This window comes from Scleropages formosus, chromosome 8 (assembly GCF_900964775.1).
Source record: "Scleropages formosus chromosome 8, fSclFor1.1, whole genome shotgun sequence".
Classification (NCBI taxonomy): Eukaryota; Metazoa; Chordata; class Actinopteri; order Osteoglossiformes; family Osteoglossidae; genus Scleropages; species Scleropages formosus.
In genome coordinates this window covers 11,045,614-11,066,474 of record NC_041813.1, presented here as the reverse complement: position 1 = coordinate 11,066,474, position 20,861 = coordinate 11,045,614, and the positions used below count along the sequence as shown (strand labels likewise).

Genomic DNA, 20,861 nt, shown 5'->3' with positions numbered 1-20,861 from the left:
ATGAACAGAATCGGTGACAAAGGGCAGCCCTGGCGGAGTCCAACATGCACCAGGAACAGGTCTGACTTACTGCCGGCAATACAAACCAAGCTCCTGCTCCAGTCATACAGGGAACGAATAGCCCGTAGCAGCGAGCCCTGGACCCCATAATCCCGAAGCACCCCCCACAGGATCCCACGAGGGACACAGTCGAATGCCTTCTCCAGGTCCACAAAACACATATGGACTGGTTGGGCAAACTCCCACGAACCCTCCAGCACCCTAGTGAGGGTATAGAGCTGGTCCAGTGTTCCACGGCCAGGGCGAAAACCGCATTGCTCCTCCTGAATCCGAGGTTCGACTATCGGTCGGATTCTCCTCTCCAGTACCCCGGCATAGACTTTCCCAGGGAGGCTAAGGAGTGTGATCCCCCTATAGTTGGAACACACTCTCCGGTCCCCCTTCTTAAAAAGAGGGACCACCACCCCGGTCTGCCAGTCCAGAGGCACCGTTCCCGAACTCCACGCAATGCTGCAGAGGTGTGTCAGCCAAGACAGCCCCACAACATCCAGAGAAATGAGAAACTCGGGAGCCTTGCCACCGAGGAGTTTTTTGACTACTTCAGCAACTCCAGCCAGGGTAATGGACGAGTCCCCCTCCGAGTCCCCAGTCTCAGCTTCCTCTACGGAAGGCGTGTCGGAGGGATTGAGGAGATCTTCAAAGTACTCCTTCCACCGCCCGACAACATCCTCAGTTGAGGTCAGCAGCGCACCACTTCTACTGTAAACAGTGTTGGGGGAACACTGCTTCCCCCTTCCGAGCTGCTGGACGGTTTGCCAGAATCTCTTTGAGGCCGACTGGAAGTCTTCCTCCATGGCCTCGCCGAACTCCTCCCAGGCCCGAGTTTTTGCCTCAGCGACTGCCAGAGCCGCGTTCAGCTTGGCCCGCCGGTACCCGTCAGTACCCGTCAGCTGCCTTCCATATCCCAAACTCATCCCGGATATCCCTGTGGCCCGGTAGGAGGTCAACGTGGCACTACAGAAAAGCACAGACAGCCTCGGTAGGGACAAAGGGGTTAAAGACATGGACAATGATTATCCTTCTGTCCGTCCACCAAAGGTGCTCAGTCTTATATTGCTTCAACCCACCGTCCATCTCCTTCTTACAGATTTCTACCACTTTCTGGTAGGTTTCGTCAGCGAGAATGGTGACGTTGACAAACCGCTGGGGTCTATTCCTTTGAATACAGATAACTTGTGCGGCGGCCAGGCCCAACTTACTTAAGATGACTTCCGTGATTAACCCAGCACAATCAGGGAAGTCTTCCGCTGCCTCCATGCTTCGCTACCTGAAGCGAATGGTATGCTTCATCCTCGGAATAATACCACTGGTGGACTGCTCCTCCTCTTCCTCTCTGGGGAAATAGAGCTCTTCTTCTCGGGCCTGGCCGCTTCTTCTGCAGGTGAGGCCGTTGTCGCCTTCGCCCGTGCAGTTGTCATCTCCACTGTCATTGACTTCGCCGCAATCTTTGGGATCACCACTGCCACCACCTCCACCACCAGTCCTCCACCACCAGTCCTCCTCCAGCTGGCATCAGCATTGCGGCTCCCTTCACGAGAGCCGGCAGTCCTTCTTCATTAGGAGAGCTCTCCTGGGTGGGCGACTCCTCAGGAAGACGGCCTCACCTGCCCCCCAGCGGTCGTCTTTGTCTTCTCAGCCGAGGCCGTCATCACCGACATTTTCTTCCTCGCTGCAGTCGTCGTCATCGTCTTCATTGCAGCTGTCAGTGTCTGGGATGCCTTCATTCCCGGTGCAACCCTAGGCCGGCTTGAAAGTGCTGTAAAAAAGCCCGTAAAAGGGCTGTGGAAGTGCTCTTTTAGCCCTGGTGGCAGGCTGTGGTACTACACTTTGATGTTGGCTAAAAGGCCGAGAAGCAATCATATTGAATGCATACGATTTCTGACAAAAGTGAAACACAGTTTCAGACAGCCCCCTAACCACCTGAGAGTTCCCAATGGTCACTCTGAGCCTCCCCACTCAACACGATGGTTAGGTGGTTACTAGGTGAACCTCCAAAAACCCTCAGTGACAAGCTCAGCATCAGTAACATGAAAAAGGAACACGGGACTATGAACAAAAATACCAACTATTTACCTCAGCTCCCTTCAACGCCATTACAATACTTAATATTTATTAATTTTCGTTTAGAAAGTTATCGGAAAATAGAACCATTTGGCCACAACAGATCGGTTATGAATAGTGAGTTATTTATTCAAATATTCAAATCAAATACTGTATGACACTAACTTTTATCTTCCATCATCGGGAAGAATAGGAGAACCTTTTTTCTTACAGAATTACATTTACATTTATTCATTTAAACTTTAGCTGACGCTTTTCTCAAGCGACGTGCTGTGATATTGTGTTGTGATACGACCCATTCTCAAGGCGACTTAACAAAGAACTACTCCATGTTGCAATCATTCACCCCTTTATACGTTAAAGCAATGTAACAATGCCGCCGAATGTCATGATATCAATACAGGTATGGTATAATGCAAGGGTGGGCTTAAAACACCATATCAAAAAAATCACCCAAACTTCAGTGAAACTACATAAAATATAACAGAGCCGTACAGCAGTTATCAGTAAGTACGTATACCATGTACGGTGGCGGGAGAAAACTAGATCACCAATCAGAAATAACTTTGAAACTTCAAGTCCGCCTACATGTTACTATGATTGGACAGACCTCGTGTCATGCAAAAATGCTTTGGCGTTTACTGGTGAAGCAACAAGCTGCTGTTTTTTTGAGTATAACAACTACGATAAGAAGATATATGTGCTTTATAGGATTTGTACAGAAGGATTTACAATTACTTTAGGGAATTCTGAAAAAAGTTTCTTTATTGGTTCGTAGGTTTTATCCTTTGCGTGTAGGTGTGTGGGAGATGGACGATATCATGCGGCCCAGCAGCGGCGCTTCAGGCCTCGGACTAGCGTCGGTCTTTCCTCCCGGTCTGCAGGCTATTTACGGCGAGTGCAGGCGTTTGTACCAGGACCAGCCCAACCCGCTGCAAGTAACGGCCATTGTTAAGTACTGGTAAGTGTAGTTTCCTCGCTTGTATGAATACCTGTTATGATTTCTCCGCAAGCATTTAGTCTCTTGTTTAGAGAGAGACCGATGCTGGGGGGGAGACTTGTAGTGAGTAGTCATACTCGTCACGAATAATTCAATCAATCAACACAACGGTATTTTCATGATGAGTTCTTAAAAACACAGCTGGACTTGTCTTGTGTCCTCGTTTTTACTCAGATATGAATTGTAACTCAGTGTTTTTCTGTTTTTCACACCAGTGCTCTTGTTTGCTATCATTGCTGTGTGTAACTCTGGTTTCAGTAGCCTAAGTATCAGTTCATTGCTCAACTTTAGGATTCTCCTATTGCTGACTATAAGTAAGGGCAGCAGATGGCATGATGATTAGAGCCATTGTTTTCTAATCTGTTGGTTTTCAATTCAGGTACCACTCCTTCTGTAGTATCCTTCATCAAGCTACTAGTATACAGAGTGAAAATTCCGTGTTATGTAAATTGGTAAAATCATTGGAAAACTAACACTGTAACTGTAAGTCACCTTCACAAACTTTGTGACAAAGTATAAAACAAAAGTTAGTAATTCATGGTGCCTATTTTTGCTGTCATTCATTGTAAGCTACAGATTTGGAAAATGTTAGCACTCTTTACAAACGGACAAGTGTAAGTTGAACAGTATTTGCTTTCTCTTGCATGTGTATGGAAAACCCATTTCACTGATCACTGACAAAATGGTTTTGTATTTTAAGATCATATTAATTCCTTTGCCACTTGAAGTTCTGAATATTCTGTATTAAAAGGAGTTTAATATCCATACTTTGTCATATGATGCATTGCTTCATGTGGACCAGTGCTGTTTTTGTCATGTGAGGGGTTTAACTAACCATAATTTTCCTCATCTTACGAAGTGTTTTTCAGGAATGTATTACCTTCATGAGGCAGTGGGAGACTACTATGCTGCTGTCCTTTTTATATGTCCTTATTACACTTGCTCATTTAGCTGATGCTTTTCTCCAAAGCATCTTACAATGTTCAAGTACTTACAATTATTTTACCCATTTATACAGCTGGGTAATGTTACTGAAGCAATTTAGGGTAAGTACCTTGCTCAAGGGTACTATAGCTGGAGGTGGGGATCGGACCTGTGACCACTGGGTCCAAAGGCAGCGGCTTTAACCACTACGCTACCAGCTGTCCAGACATGTCTTTTTTTTTCTTTGTCTGTTTCATTCCCTGATTTTCATGTCTGTAACATGTTGGGTAGGTTGTAGACAATTTTTTTTTTGTTGCTTTCTGTAGGCTGGGTGGGCCTGACCCTCTGGATTATATCAGCATGTACCGGAACTTGGGCTGTCCCGCTCAGGAAATCCAGGAACACTGGCACTACGTCAGCTTTGGCCTGAGTGACTTGTATGGGGACAACCGAGTGCATGAGTGAGTGTTTTTAGCTTTTCTTGGCATGTGTACTGCTGGAAGAACTTCATCTTTACATGAAGTCATATGTAATATTCACTGTTGTTATTAATTAGTCAGAAGTTTGAAGAAACAGTGGAACACTGCCACAAATTTTTTTGTAAATAAAATAAATTTTATTTAGCCCTAATAACATTTTAACACTGGCCTTGTGATGGCCCTCTGCTTTTTTATAAGATGTAAGATGACTTAACTGATTATACACAATTCCAGATTTTTTTTTTTTTTTAAAAAATCTGACTTTTTGTGTAATTCTTTTTTCATGATAAATTCCTGAATCTGGACCATTAGCTTTCACATCAAAGGTACAATCCCTAAAATGCCCAGTTCTTTGGCTCCCTAAATATAATACTAACTAGATAATACTAATAATACTGGGTGTTTGAGAAAGCTGATAGATTGCAGAGATCTGTCTTCTCTGTGGGAGTGCTTTCTTAGCAGCTGTACTAGGCAGAGTGATGGCCCACACACACAGTCAGTCTAAATAGACTCCATCTGGCAGTGCAGACAAAGTCAGAGGAGTTGATTTTTCATCTCTACACAAGAAAGTAAGGACTGTTACAGAAAGGCAGAGTACTTCTGCAGTGTGAGCATGCTCTAGGGTAACAGTAACATATCTCGAGGTAGTTTCTGGTAATGTTTGTGTTGTCGTGTAGCTGTTAATGCACACCCCAGGTTAAAAATTAAGCTGTCTCTCTGCGACTGAATTATGGAGCTTTCAAGGAGAGGGATGTCCTTAACTGCTTTAAGAATGAACTGCTTCCAGTCATCTGTACTAATGGTGTTACTTCCAGTTCCAAAACCAGCCTTGATTATGGTTGGGGATGAAAAGACCCAGTGATCTGTACAGTAATGTCTGTTTTGTAACAGGTTTACAGGACCAGATGGTCCAAGTGGTTTTGGGTTTGAGCTGACCTTCCGGCTGAAGAGGGAGCCAGATGAAACAGCGCCACCCACGTGGCCAGCAGAACTCATGCAAGGCTTGGCCAGATACGTTTTTCAATCAGGTAGTAGAAACTGAAGTGAGTTCTGTGCAAAATCTCTGTCGAAATGGAAGCGGAGAGAGTAATTGGTTAACATCCAACTGAGGGTATTGTTTCCTTTCTTGTATGAGAACGGATGCGCCTCTACATCTTTTGTTAAGACATCCTCCCAAGCTGATGTGTACCATGCAGATAAAAACAGGAGGTCATGTCTCTTTGCTAGTACACGGCTGTTAAGGTAACTCATTTAACGGTAATTAAGAATCATCCAAAATGAACATATTAATAGCTTCTCTCATGGGGAAACAAGTATCAAAAGCACTGAGGGTTCTGGTGTTTTCCTAACTTATGCAGAAGAATATAAAATTTCATAAAAAAAGATAATGTAGCATTGAAGATAATTAGATTCTTTAGGGGTGCAGTAAATTTCTGAAATTTCAGCACCACCTTTTTCAGATTTTAGATGCCTCTTTGAGTGAAGAAATGCCGAACTAACTTTAAAGCTGCAGTTTTGGGTCAAAACGGATCATTTTGTAGGTGTAGTGACCATCTGTTAATGCCAAATGCTGTGCTTTCACCATTTGTATGTATGTAGAATTGGGCATATGAGCATGTTTGATTGCGTCACTCAATTTCTGGGCTTACACATACATTGGAGGCCATTTTAAGAGCTAATGTATAATTGCCTCATGTGGGACCTGTGTGGGTTGGATTTAAGATGGTTTTTCCCTGTGACATATTTGGGTTTTTTTTTTGTGGCCTGAAGTGCTGTAAGTTCTAAAGAGTTTCTTTGTTTCACAGAGAACACATTCTGTAGTGGGGACCACATTTCATGGCACAGCCCTTTGGACAACAGTGAATCTCGCATCCAACATATGCTGCTGACTGAGGACCCCCAACTGCAGCCTGTGCAGACTCCCTTTGGCCTAGTTACATTCTTGCAGGTGAGGAACTCCTTGGAAGTCAAATTAGTGAAACTGGCAAATTAACTAACCCATTATAATAGTCTGGGTCTCTTGCCTTTTTGTCCTTATTGTTTTGCATCTTGGTTCCAAGTTTGTTGTATTACGCTTCTTCCTCTGTTTTGCCTCACTTACGCATGTTGGCCTCTCCCATCCTTCTAGATTGTAGGTGTCTGCACAGAAGAGCTGCAGGCTGCTCAGCAGTGGAATGGACAAGGGGTTCTGGACCTGCTGCGAAGTGTCCATATGTGAGTACTAGCATAAGCAGTTGCTCAGATCACACTATCACCCTGTTAATCTGTATAGAAGATTACTGTATTCAGGACAATTTTATTAGAGAATCCTGCTGATGAGCTGTCAGTAGGATCCTCTGTATTCTTGCTTGGCTTACTGATACTCTAGCCCTGTTCCGCTTTAACTGCAACACAAGTAATCTTGGCTAATCTTCCTGACAATACTCTATGGTTTGAGGTATCTGCTCTTTGATATACAAACTGTTATACTACCCCCTATAAAACCAGTAGTTTTATTGCTTCTCCAAGCCCTCTGTCTCATTAGGTGTTCTGTTTCTGGTTGGCTTCAGTTTGACTGCAAAAGTAGTAATGCAGCTGTTGTTTGCTTCTGATAAAATGTATGTATTTATAAATTTAATTCCAGAAATCAAATTCATTTTAACAGTTGCATGTTCTCTAATACATTGAGTGCTTTGATTTAAAGGATACAATTGACACCTATGTGACCTAGCATGATTACAGATATTAAGCATGATTAAAGACTGAGAAAATTGACCTCTTATGTTCAATCTTATCTGTAGATTTCATTTTTAAAGCTGGCAGTATGCTCAAGTGCACATTTTTGGGTCGGAACCATTGTTGGGAATAATGCTATCAAAGTGATTAAAAATTATAAAAAGCAAATGTAGAGTAAAGCCTTGTTAAAATTGTTGACGTGGAAAATTTTACATGTTGACAGTACCATGAACGTCATAAATCATCAGGGAATACTCTTCCCATACTCTTTCTGGGTTGCAGAAACCAGATAATACTGGGGTACAGATCCACTGTTGGAGGCTGCCTGCAACAGTACATTAAACATGGGAATAGATTATTAGAACGAAGCTTTTCTAAATTCAATTCAGTTTATTTTTATAGAACGCTCTTCTCATGCAGTGACAGAGTGCTTGAACACAGGCATAGTGCAAAGAAACAAATACATCAGACAAGGAAACAAGACAGTTGGCTACAGCCTGGCGTAGTTGACTACAGAACTAGCATAATGCTTTTATACAGTTATAAGTATGCCTGCTGGCCACAGAGGAAAGGAACAAAAAAACTCCCAGTTGAAAGTCAAAGGGAGGAAAAAAACACCTCTGAGGGTCCAAGTCCCAGTGGCTGCCCACCCCTCCTGGGCATTCCAGGTTAGATAAGACTTCTAAGTCAGTTTATAGGTAATAATGACAGTGTTGCTGTATGGTTGCTTGATTTCCCAGTTCAGCAAGGTATGTCTCGTCCATCTTGGCATTTCAACGGAAATACAGCTAAGTGGAATTAAACTTCGTGGTGTTATGCTCAAGTGAACATGTAGACCTTTAGTCTGGATTTGAAGATTGATATGGATGGGGTATTTCTGACAGTAACTGGTACACTATTCCACAGTTTAGGTGCTCTATAGCTAAAGGCATGACCTCCTACTTAGGTCTTAATCACAGGTACTTTAAAGTAACCCACATCCAATGAATGAAGATATTGTACTGGGATATAAGAATCAATAATCTCACAAAGGTAAGCCAGAGCAATGCCATGTACCGCCTTATAGGTCTAAAGTAGGATTTTATAATCAGCTCTAAATGTAACCGGGAGCCAATGCAGTGATTTCAGTACCGGTGTTATATAGTCGTACTTCTTGGTTCTAGTGAAAATTCTCGCAGCAGCATTTTGTACCAACTGTAGCCTGGATACAGTCTGATATGGACAACCTGACAGTAAAACATTACAATAGTCCAGCCAGCTTGACACAGAAACATGAACCAGTTTCTCAGCATCCTGCCTACATAGGAATTGACTTAATTTAGCTATGTCTCTCAACTGGAGGAAGCACGCCTTGCTCAGAGCATTTATTTGAGATACAAATGACAGTGTTACATTCAATAAGACATGCAAAACCTTAACAATCTGTACGCTTGAAGTTTATACCATTTGTGTTAAAGATTGGCGTACTTGTGTCAAGAGTTTTGGCATCACCATCCACCACAAGTGCCTCTTTTTGTTGGGTATTTAAAGATAAATTTTTACTCATCAGTAGTTTCATGTTGGTAATACAATTGGCTAAAGACACTATGTGATGGGTCGTCAGGCTTAAACGAAACGTATAGCTGTTGTCATTTGCATTTGAGTGGAAACTTGCATTGTGTTTGTGAATAATATCACCCAATGGTAACATATAGAGTGAGAACAATAATGGACCTAACACAGAGCCATGTGGCACACCATATCGAGACATAGTTGAGATGGAGGGGGTACAGGCATCCAATTTCAGAACAGATTGTTCACGGTTAGCTAAATATGAGTCAAACCACTTCAGGACAGTACCCCTTAGTCCAACCAGGTTTTCAAGTCTATTCATTAGGATACTATGGTCTGCAGTGTCAAACTCAGCACTCAAGTCCACCAGCATAACAAGAGAGATCTGACCAGCATTAGAAGAAATAAGAATATCATTAGCAACATGTGAGTGCCATTTCAGTGCAGAAACCACACTGAAATTTTTCAAATATATTATGGTGATTAAGATATTTTATAATTTGGGAAGCTACAATCTTTTCTAAAATTTTGGATAAAAACAGTAGTTTGGAGATGGGTCGATAATTACTTGGGTTATTACAATATAGATCTGATTTCTTAAGTAGGGGTCTAATAAAGGTGACGTTAAAAGCTTTTGGAACAGTCACTAAGTAATGACAAATTAACAATAGGTTCTGCACGCACGGAAACTGCGGCTTTCGGTAATCTAGTGGGGATTGGGTCTAAAGGATAGGTAGTACCTTTCATAGAGTGAATTAGCACGATAATTTCCTGTACAGTTATTACGTCAAAGCTACATTATTATTATTATTTATTATTGGAAAAACTACATAAATTCATCATTAGTATTGGAAGTAGAAATGCATTGTTTACCTTTGTGTTGTTCCCAGTTAAGTAAGCAATGGTATTAAACAAGAAACTAGGGTTTTTCTGATTTTCATCAATTAATTTTTTCCATAATATTTGGATCTGGCGTGAAAAAGTGCTTTTCTATAATTTATTTTTAGACACTTGGCCCAGGCTACATAATAAACGTTTACAACATTTACGCTGTAATTTACAACATTCTAACGTTTATTACTTGATTTGTTGAATCACGGTAGGTTCCTTACAGTTCAAATAAGTTTAGTTTTTGGTGGAGCTGCAGAATCTTAAGGCAAATTTCACCACTGAATTATACTCAGAAGCTATTTGATCTACATCTGCGTGTGTTCCAAAATCTGATTTTTCTAATGTAATTGATCATTTTAGCAGCAGTATTGACATCAGTATGTTGCATGATCTTTGTCTTACTGTTGTCAGATGGCACTGGCAGGTGTAGATCAAAGGTTAATAGGTAATGAGCAGAAATAAGTTCTGGTTGCGGACCTCTATGTAGACTCTTGTGTGATGACTTCCACCAGTCTATCATCTGATTCCCCTTCTATCTTTTTATGTGCACAGGGCAGGGGGTCCCTGGCTCATCACGGACATGCGGAGAGGGGAAACCATTTTTGACATTGATCCACACTTACAAGTAAGGTTTCTTAAGAGTTAGTGCCAGTATCTTGGCTTTGCAGTTGCACAGCATACAGTAATTCTGTGAATGTTTAGTACTTTATTTGTAGACATGCTTGTTTTTACTAAGCCTCTAATGTACTACCCTACTCGGTTTCACACACCTAATTTGCTCTGGTAGCGTAGTGTTTAGAGCTGCTACCTTTGGACTCAAAGGTTGCAGATTTGAATCCCACCTCCAGCTAGGAGTAGTACCCTTGAGCAAGGTATTTACCCTAAATTGCTCCAGTAAATTACCCAGCTGTATAAATGGGTAAATAATTGTAACCTTAACATTGTAAGTCACTTTAGAGAAAAGTTTCAGTTAAATGAATAAATGTAAATGTCTATATTAAGTTGTTGCTGATTTTGTTTTTTCCTGCCTTGAATGTAAAGACTAAATTGTGGCAGTTGAATGTTTCTGTTAATGCATCAAGCAGGAGCGGGTGGACAAGGGTATTGAGAGCGAGGGCTCCAACCTTAGTGGCGTTAGTGCCAAATGCGCCTGGGATGATCTGAGTCATCCACCTGAGGATGAGGATGACAGCCGCAGCATCTGCATTGGGTCACAGCCTCGACGTCTGTCAGATAAAGGTGATCCTCACACTCTTTTGTATATTTTTGATTTTTTTAAAAATTACTCAGAAATAGGTTTTACATGTGACAGTGTGCACCTAGGCCATCACAGTATTAAGGTAATTCATTTCAGAAAAACCTTTTGTAACAAACTTTCAGAACTCCATGTGCCAAGAGCCAGTTTCTGCTGCATGGCCCCCCCACGTTGCTTTTTTGGGCTGAGCCCAGCTGGGTTACATGGGCTACCCAGCCACCAGGCCTGGCTCCAGGGGTCGGTTCCAGTGACCCGATTTTGGGCTGGATAAATGGTATTTTGTTCAAGCCAAAAGCTTGTTGGTTCTAGTCACAGCGGCAACCCAAGAACCCGCTGCTGGACACCATCAAGCTGAAGAAGGAGGCCTTTAGGGCCTGCTTGGCTCTGGGGATTCCTGACTCAGCAGATAGGTACCGGCAGGCAAAAAAAGGCAGCAGCAGCCGCAGTTGCAGAAGCAAAATCCGGAGCATGGAAGGAGTTTGGAGAGGCCATGGAAAATGACTTTTGGTCGGCCTCAGAGAGGTTCTAGAAAACCATCCAGTGGCTCAGAAGGGGTCAGAGGAGTTTCGCTCAAGCTCTGTTTAGCAAAGCTGGAGAAACTCTGACCTCAAATGAAGATATTGCCAGTAGGTAGGAGCTCTTTGAGAAACTCCTAAACCCGAGAGATATGCCTCCCTTATAGGAGTCAGGGCAAGAGGCTTCCAGGGTATCAGAATCTGTTTCCCTGGTGGAAGTCACAGAGGTAGCTGGAAAGCTCCACAGTGGCAAAGCACCGGGGGTGGGTGAGATTTGCCCAGAACTGCTTAAGGCCCTGGATATTGTGTGGCTGTCATGGCTGATATGCCTCTGCAATGTTGCATGGACCTTGGGGACAGTGCCTTTTGGATTGGCAAACTGAGGTGGTGGTCCCTATCTTTAAGAAAGGGGACTGGAGAGTGTGTGCCAACTATCGGGGTATCGCACTTCTCAGCCTCCCTGGGAAAGTCTATGCCAGGGTGCTGGAAAGGAGGCTCCGGCCTATAGTTGAACCTTGGATTGGAGAGGAGTAATGCAGATTCCGTCCTGGCTGTGGAGCAGAGGACCGGCTTTTCTCCCTCACAGGTAATTGAGGGGGCATGGGAGTTTGCTAATCCAGTCTACATGTGTTTTGTGGACCTGGAGAAGGCCTACAACTGTGTTCCCCGAGAAATTCTGTGGGAGGTGCTTCGGAGTATGGGGTGCCGGGGCCACTACTGTGGGGCCGTTCAGTCTCTGTACACACGGGGCGAGAGCTGTGTCCGTTTTCATGGACAGGATATCAAGGTGCAGATGAGGTCAGGAGGGCATTCTCTGTAGGGGGCTGGAAGGTGATGTCTCTACTCTTTGCGGATGATAATCTCCTTTTGGCACCATCACATGGATGCCTCCAGCATGCACTGGAATGTTTTGCAGCCGAGTGTGAAGCGGTTGGTATGAGGATCAGCACCTCCAAGTCTTGAGTCCATGGTTCTCTCACGGAAAAGGATGGCATGCCCCCTCCAGGTAAGGGGAGAGAATTTGCCCCAGGTGGAGGAGGTTAAGTATCTTGGGGTCTTGTTCACGAATGGGGGAGCAGGGAGCATGAGATCAGCTGCAGAATGGGAGCAGCAGCAGCGTTAATGCGGTCACTGGACCGGACTGTAGGGGTGAAGGGGGAGCTGAGCCATAAGGAAAAGCTCTCCATTTACCGGTCAGTCTACATCCCTACCCCCACCTATGGTCATTAACTCTGGGTAATGACCGAAACAATAAGATCACGCATATGAGGGGCTGAAATGAGTTTTCTCTGTTGGCCGGTGGGACTCGCTGTCCGGGAGGAACTTGGGGTAGAGCCGCTAGTCCTCCGCATTTAGAGGAGCCAGTTGAGTTGGTTCGGGCATCTGGTAAGGATGGTCCCTGGGCACCTCCCTTTGGAGGTATACCAGGCATGGCCAACTGGGACGAGACCCCGAGGTTGGCCCAGGACCCACTGGAGAAGTTATATGTCCCAGTTTGGCCTGGGAGCAACTGGGGATCCCCTGGGTTGAACTGGAGGAAGCTGTGAGGGACAGGGACGTCTGGGCTTCTTTGCTCTCCCTATTGCCACTGCGAACCTAGAAGGACTAAGCGGTTAAGAAGATTGATGGATGGACTTTGACAACTCAGATGCGGGGTACCCTTAGTTTGTGTGTTCCTGGGCCCCCAAAATTGACACCCATTTATGCTAAAATATTACCAGATCCCATCAAAATGGACACAGTTACTTCAATAGTTAACATTAGTTATAACACAACATAAGGTAATTTCACTTCATTGCTCTGTAATACTGTATGGCTTCTTTTATTAATACTATATGTCTGTCTCCCTGCACTCATTCAGCTCTTTGAGTTCCTACAAACTGTAGGCTTAGATGCTCACAAACAACATGCGTACAGATGATATAAAATCAGCCTTTGCAAAAAAAAAAAAGAAAAGGAAATGTGTGTAGAAAATGCAAATGAATTTGCACTTGGTGAGCAAACTGACATGGTGTCTCAGCACTGGGCTGTGCAGTTGAACATGGTTTCCCATTTATTCCCATGTGGCATGTTGCAAATTTGCATGTTACTTAGGGGGAAACCCCCACAAACACACAAAGACATGATCCAGATGAACAGGTCACTATGTGTGTCTGTGTGTGTGTAAGCCTGTGCATGTGCATGCACAAGTATGTTAGTATGCTTTTCTACTTTGTTCACATTTTTCTTTTTTTTTTTTCCTCACTTGCCATAGCCATGATGCACTAAAAAGAAAAATAGCACTAGAAATTGGAGACAAAGTGGAGAGATGCTGACCAAACATGCCCACCTTGTAATGCCTGGTGTGCTGCAATGCGCATGCCTCACCCGTGAGGAAAAAGGAGCCTTTGAAGGAAAAAATATGCTATATTTTGACAGTTGCTACTGCCTCACAGTGCTTCTTGTAACTGCAAACTTTTATATGTAAACAAATTTTTAAAAATTCTTTGTAAGTGTGAATTTTCATAAGCTGAATGTTCTTAAGACTAGAAAAAGACTAAGGGTATGAGATTCCATAAATGAGAATTTGCCATGAAAACACTGCATTCCAGTATGCAAACTTTGAAGATGCAGTTATTCTTATAGCCAGCATGTTGTTATACATTAATAAGATGATCCCCCCCCCAAGAATAATTTTGAAATATTGAAGTTATTTTGATTTGAGGTGTTTGTCTCTATTTAGACAGAGTGGAAGCTGAACAGAGAAAATGGGGTGTCACCAGTATGTGTGTATGTGACTGTTCTACAGACACAGAGCAGATAAGGGAGGCTCTGCGGAGGGGGCTGGAGTTAAATGGCAAGGCTGTCCTTCCTCCCATCAGCAGTCAGAGACAGAACCACGACCGGCCACAGTAAGTGCTTTCATTTTACTCTAGCTCCCACACTTTCTATACAGATGCTTAACTCTTGCCTTATGTTATTGCTGTTGCTGACCAACCCTATGGCTGTGGGGTCTTTTGTGTCCTCACTAAGTACTGTTTGTACGGTTTCAGTAACTGCTTGTCCTGAGCAGGGCTATAGTGATCTAGAGCCTGTCCTGGAAGCATTGGGTTACAAGGCTAAGGGGGTACCCTATGAACAGAATGGCAGTCCATCGCAGAGTAGCCCCCCGCACGCACACACAGTCACACCCTAGGGTGAATTCATCTGAGACCTTGGACTGTGGGAATATGCTGGAGCATACAGAGGAAACCAACACAGACACTGGGAGAACATGCAATCCCTACACAGACTGAGTGGGGATTGAACCCACATTCTCTTGCAACACCCAGGCACTGTGAAGTGGCAGCATGACTTGCTGTGTCAGTGTGCCACCCGAATATCAAAACTGTTCATAAATTACAACTGGTTTTTGTTTCTGGCCTCTAGGTGACAGCCTGTTCCTCTTTGAATTGCCACTGGGGGAATTGTATAGTCTCTATCAAGCATCTGATGGCATTCTTTGCAGAATATCTCATGTCCTTTTATGCAAAATCACTTGTTGTAGAGTACTGTTATAACATTTTTGTGGAGTACCTGCTTAAATGTAATTAATCACTATTCATTTATCCATTATCACTAACAATGTCCAGACCTGGAGCCAATTTCAGAAGCAGAGTGTGCAGCAATTTTACTAATTTGTTCAATGCAGCAGCCTTGATCTAGAAGTGTGAATATGAATCTCACTGTATCTGGCATGCTTGCTGCCAAATCTTAGTGATGATCTTGGCTTTTCTGTACTTTGTTGCAGTGAATGCACTGTGTCCTCACTAAGCTCAGAACAAAGAGCTGCTGAAAGGCTGTTCTTCTGAAGATGCAGCCACCCATTCTGCTGGTCCCCTTTGGGTGTTCACTGTCTGTGCAGGCACACACGGGAACCTAATGAATTATCAGTGTATGTGTCGTTGCAGTAGTGTTCTACGGACCGGGAGAGGTGTATTCATTGTGCAGTTTTGCTATGTGTAAATGACACTTTTCAATGGTGTGTTTTGATTACTAGAGTTAGAGGTTAAGGGTATAGACAAGTATTTGGCTGGTAGGGTGATAGAAACAGTGTGCAGTAGGATAAGCTCTTAAATGGGCTGATGGAGTGTGACTGGCCAGGAATATTGGATCTTTAAGAATTGATTTCCCCTCATTGTGGACTGTTATTGGCTTACAAATGTTGTACCTCAGAAATTTTGTTTTTGCATATTCCCTCTGGAATATTTTATGAATTTTCATAATTTGATTCACAACTGAATTGATACTTGCAATTAATGTTTCAGAACTTGCCCCTTTAAGTTGAACTAAAAAGTTTTTCATCCATTAAAAATATTTATTTTGCACACTTCAGTAGCTTTTATAGAATTTGAGTATGTTTAAAGAGGCTTCAGGATTACGTTTGGTCAACAACTTGTCTCTGAAAATGATGGGGTTTTTCAAACTAGGACACTTGACTGGACTGCTGGCCCTTTGGGAGCCTGCAGTTAATGGGTACATGAGCCATTAGCATTCTCTTCTAATTTCTCCATAGACAATCAGTGGGCCATTTGCAGAAGCAGCAATATTCCAGGTAAGAACAAACCACGCAAGACAAACAAACTTGTGTTTTCAGTGTGAAAACCAGAGTTGGTGTCATCCTCACTACACATTTAGCCGTGCGTGGTGGTTTCAGCTCCACTGTGTGTCCTTACTCTTACATCTGTGCACCATTTGCTGACAGGGTGCCTTTAGGACGCAGTCCCCATGCCAACAGGGGCTGCTTGTGAGGGTTTTAGATTGCAGAGGCTGCTGGATAGTGTGGCTACTGGTTGCGGTACTTGGATGTTTACATAAACAGCAACAGAAGCAGGCAGCAGCTGTCAGGGCAGCTGAGAGTAAACTGTAATGGCTCTGTTGCAGTGTGCCCCTTTTACATGTCATTGATCTGCATTTCAGCTTTTACATTGGCTAGAAAGCTTTGGCTTCTCAAGTTTCTCTTGGCAGGAGAAAAATTGAGGGGGCCAAATAGAGTCCATGGACAGCAGTGTCATGCTTTTCTGACAGGAGTCGGAAGAACAGCTTGGAGAGTGAGAGCTCAACAGCCATTGTACCCCATGAACTAGTGCGCACACGGCAACTGGAGAGCGTGCACCTCAAGTTCAACCAGGAGTCCGGCACCCTCCTCCCTTTGTGCCTCAGGTCTGAGCCCCTCTAGTGCTTTGTGTCAGGGTTGAGTTTAACATTGGGCTCACTCCAGATTAAAACTTTTATTCCCTCTCTGCAGAGGCCGTCTCTTGCATGGGCGACACTTCACCTACAAGAGCATCACAGGGGACACTGCTATCACATTTGTTTCCATGGGGGTAGAGGGAGCCTTTGCCACAGAAGAACATCCTTATGCTGCCCATGGGCCTTGGCTACAGGTAGGTTGTGAACTGCTAGCTTTGCTTCTCTATAACCCTCAGTGTGCCCTATAGCTGAGGTGTAACTGCTACATGTTCTCCTAGGTGCTTCTGACTGAGGAGCTTGTTGAACAAATGTTGGATGACCTCCAAGACCTCACTGCACGGGAGGAGGTAATATGGCACTTTTATTTTCCAGTTTTATATCAGAGTTGCTGTTGCCTTTCACTCACCTATATTTTGTTGTCTCCACAAAGCCCATCCTGCCAAAGGAGTACAGCTGGCCAGATAAGAAACTGAAGATTTCCATTCTTCCAGATGGTGCATTTGACAGTCCCCTACAGTGAACTAAACTTTCCCCCTCCTTCATTTCCTGAGGCCTTTACAATAGGTTCTGTCATACTGAGTGTCTGTATGTACATGTCTGCCCTTCAGATTAGTACTCTCTATATCCCTATTTTGTCAGTGAACTGAAGTACAGGCATTGGTAGCTTGACTTTTGTTACTGACAAGGGTTATATGCTCTTCATTCTTGTACCCCTGGGAAGTCAAAACCAGATTGAGGGATGGATTAGAGTAGTGTGGAAGAAGGGACCAGGACAGCCCAACTAATGTAGCTGGACTCACCTTTGCTCTGTTGGAGAAATTGTAATAGAAATGAGGAATCATTCTATATAAATGGTGGTTTGTGGAAGTTTTCCTTTTTCCTCAATAGAACTGTATGATTATACCAAAAATATATTCTGTTGCTAGGAAAAGTAGTTTCATATCCAGATTACAAGGCTGGTTTTAGTAACAGCATTCCAGTGAAAGCTGACAAACTGAAATTTATTTCAGTGCCCAAAGACAAGTGCATGGTAACAACAAATTCAGTAAAACAAGCACGCAAGAGTTTGTGTCAAATTGTTGATCAGTTGAAGTTACATTAATATTCTGGGGCTGTTTGTATCTTGAGCTTCTAAACTGATACTCCCCAGTCAGGAGGCAGCAGGTAGTTGTAATGTGCTTGACTGATAGATTGCTCTTCAGTATATTTGATAATTTTATTCTTAAAGTTGCAGGCTTGGAGTTGAGATCACATCAGTGCCTTCTCTATTATGGCTAGGAGCAATTTCAGCATGGTTGTGCATCATTGTACAACTCATGTGTCAAACACATTTTCACCTGTTGTTTTAGTCACGTGGAGGCCTAACCTACTCTGACCTAAAGTATCTTAACAGTTAATGCACATATAGTAAAGGTCAATGTAACGGTTCCATTTACATGTGAGGTCAGTTCATAATCAAGTCCATTTTATTGCCTGTTTTCTGTGATGACCCTACCCCAAATCACCTTCCAGGTAGTATGTTCTGTGCTAGTGTTTTACACATGTACTCAGATCGACTACTGCTTTCGCAGCAATAGGATAACCTTGGCCAGCCATTTATGATCTTCTGTCATTTTAAAAATCTATGGTGTTATAAAGTCACATTTTAGTGCAGATTTTTATGCACATTAACTTAATTTTGTTATGTATTGTATGAAATCACTAAACTGCCAGTTTGTAATCTGAAGAGCATTAAAATTATTTACATAATCTATAGACATTTTCTTGGTTGTCTTTATTGAAAGACCTAGTATCAGCTGTGGGGAAAATGCTTTGTCAATTTAGCCCTCCTTGTCAAAAAGTGTATATATTAGATGCCAAAAGACACAATTATTCCCTTTATAAATCAGTGATAATGCTGGGATTCCTTTTTTTTAAACATTATTTAGCAGATGGTGTTTAGTGGAAGTTGCTTTGGAGAAAACCATGTAGTGTTATCAGCCCAGACCTTATTCACCAAGGTGCCTTACACTGCTAGATACACTACTTGAAATGATTTTATTGAGCACTCTTCAGCTATAATGAAGAACACCAAACAACTGAGCATAGTTACACAATAAGGGGATAAAAGCAGGTGATAGAATGCAAACATTAACCTAATAAGCCAACTGGCACCTGAGTGGAGGGGACTCCCAACAATGAAAAAAGGGAGAAAGTAAACCTCTGGGGCTCCAAGTAGGGGTGGCTGCTCATGCCTCCTGGGTATTATAGGCCTATTACATTGGGTCAGTGTAGGGTGTATCCATAACTAGAAAGACTGGCTCATGAAGCCTACATGGAACTAGTGTATATGAAAGGAGAAGTCATAGTCCAGTCTTCAGTCAGCTGATCTGATGACTGTTGTAAAGCTGTCCAAGCATTGAATAACTGATGTGGAAGATTTAGGTACACAAGTCCAAACATAAGCTTCACAGGTGACTGGTGGTACTGAGGCATAAATTTAATGAGAGAAGATAACTAATGCAATAATCATGATGAAAGGAAGATTTGAAATGGACATTGAATCTTCCGTTACGGGGGTGGAGAAAACAACGGATACATTAATAATTAAGATGTTAATTAAGAAAGGCTTTAGTCCTCCTTGGAATGCTGTCATACAAGTCCTAAACTCTGTAGTGGGAGTTTCTGTTATTCTTTAAGAAGAAGGTCCTCCAGTTCTTTGAGGGATGAAGAAAGTGGAAATTTACACTTCAGAACTTCCTGTAAATGTTCAATGATGTTTACATCCGGTGACTGGGAAAGTCTTGGAAGGCATTTGACTTTATCATGGTGTTCATTATCCTGAAATATGAGAACTTCATAAGAAAACAATGTTTGCACCATAGGACACAACTGGTCCAGTAAAGTGGCCTCATATTCCTTGGCTATTATACCCTATGCATTACTTCATTGGGGTTTGTATTATGTTATAAGGAATATTACATTATCACATAGTTATTACCTAATTAATTATAGGACAAAAATGGGCCAGTAGCGTTTTTAAGTTTAAATTTAAAATGTTCTTTACCACAAGATGGCAGAAAAGACCATGTTTAAAGGATTTTGATTAATTCTGTTTTTACCGTTTTAATAAAATAAGGATTTCTTTTAGGTTAACCTCAACTCTGCACATGTACATTCAGGTATTAGAGCTAAATGGTCATTCATTGGGCAGTTATATATTAATTATTGGTTTTCACCTTACATAGAAACATTCTAAAACTTGGAACTAAAAAGGTTCACAGGAGCTATTCTGAATGTGTGTGTCAGTATGCTTCTACATGCCAAGCCCTGAGGCGGTCTGCTGAATGCTGAGGGGGGTATGGGCATCCAATGCAATATCAGTTGCACTCAAAACTGTTAATCTTCCATTGTGAAGCTCATCCACTGCCCAGAAGATACACATGTCTGAACAGGCACTGCATGAACAGGGAATAAAAGAAGAATATACTACAACATGCATCTGGAATACCAGAAGTATGTTGTCCTATGGACCACACAACTAATATGCTACACCATCTTACAATTAACATCTGGCAAGTGACTGAGCACTGATGTGAATAATCTCAAACTCGAAATTACAAAACTAATTTGTAAAGCAACCCTTTCAATTGATTTAGGAAGCTCCTGATCAACTTATCTGCAGTTTGCAAACAACATTAAAATGAAGTGAAGAAAACAGGGCCACAATGAAGGACACACTAGTTTCTGCTCTGCTACTATAGTAGGACTGGGCTGATTTAAATAACAGGCCTGGATGCTGTGAAAATTCCAGGGACCAATACTGAGGCACTCATAGTGCAACAGGGAATGGTAGAGCCCATGGTGGTAATGCTCGTGACGATGAGCCTGGTGGACCAAGTGGTGATGGAATGAGCAGAGGTGTAAAAGGTAGTAATGGAGTCTACAATGGTACAGTAAACACAAAACTAAGTAGAAATGGGGGAGTCTAAAGTGGTAGAACAATTAGAGATAGAGCAGATGGCAATCTGTTGAGCAGTGCAGTGGTGTGTCATGTTCAAAGCAGTGTCAGTCTCTAGAAATGGAGCCTGAACTAATCTCAGAGCAGTAAAAACTCAATATGACTAATGACCCCCTGCACCTCCTGTGTCTCAACATAGGTGGTAACTGATTTGACCTAAAGTTACAGCTCATATGGTTAAAATGTAAAACAAGCATAA

General features: G+C 42.7%; 1 protein-coding gene across 5 annotated transcripts; it reads left to right on the top strand.

Moving 5' to 3' along the window:
- The first annotated feature begins 2,738 nt into the window (after positions 1 to 2,738).
- On the top strand, positions 2,739 to 18,415 carry sufu (suppressor of fused homolog (Drosophila)). 5 transcript variants are annotated; one of them, XM_018725161.1, is made up of 13 exons: positions 2,739 to 3,082; positions 4,372 to 4,506; positions 5,416 to 5,552; positions 6,330 to 6,472; positions 6,653 to 6,738; positions 10,234 to 10,306; positions 10,767 to 10,920; positions 14,240 to 14,342; positions 15,986 to 16,024; positions 16,498 to 16,632; positions 16,718 to 16,856; positions 16,941 to 17,009; positions 17,093 to 18,415. In XM_018725161.1, exons 1-13 carry the CDS (start codon positions 2,931 to 2,933, stop codon positions 17,180 to 17,182), a joined length of 1,455 nt encoding a protein of 484 aa, XP_018580677.1. In that variant the 5' UTR covers positions 2,739 to 2,930; the 3' UTR covers positions 17,183 to 18,415. The 5 variants fall into 5 exon arrangements, with proteins under 5 accessions (XP_018580677.1, XP_018580676.1, XP_018580680.1 ...); XM_018725160.1 differs by having other exon boundaries at positions 10,764 to 10,920; XM_018725164.1 differs by lacking the exon at positions 15,986 to 16,024.
- Positions 18,416 to 20,861: the final 2,446 nt, after the last annotated feature.

Coding starts and splice junctions, on each gene's coding strand:
- sufu (XM_018725160.1), top strand. CDS start 2,931: ATGGACGATATCATGCGGCCCAGCAGCGGCGCTTCAGGCCTCGGACTA. Junction 6,739..10,233: donor CTGCTGCGAAGTGTCCATAT/GTGAGTACTAGC, acceptor TTATGTGCACAG/GGCAGGGGGTCCCTGGCTCA. Junction 14,343..15,985: donor CAGAACCACGACCGGCCACA/GTAAGTGCTTTC, acceptor ATTTCTCCATAG/ACAATCAGTGGGCCATTTGC.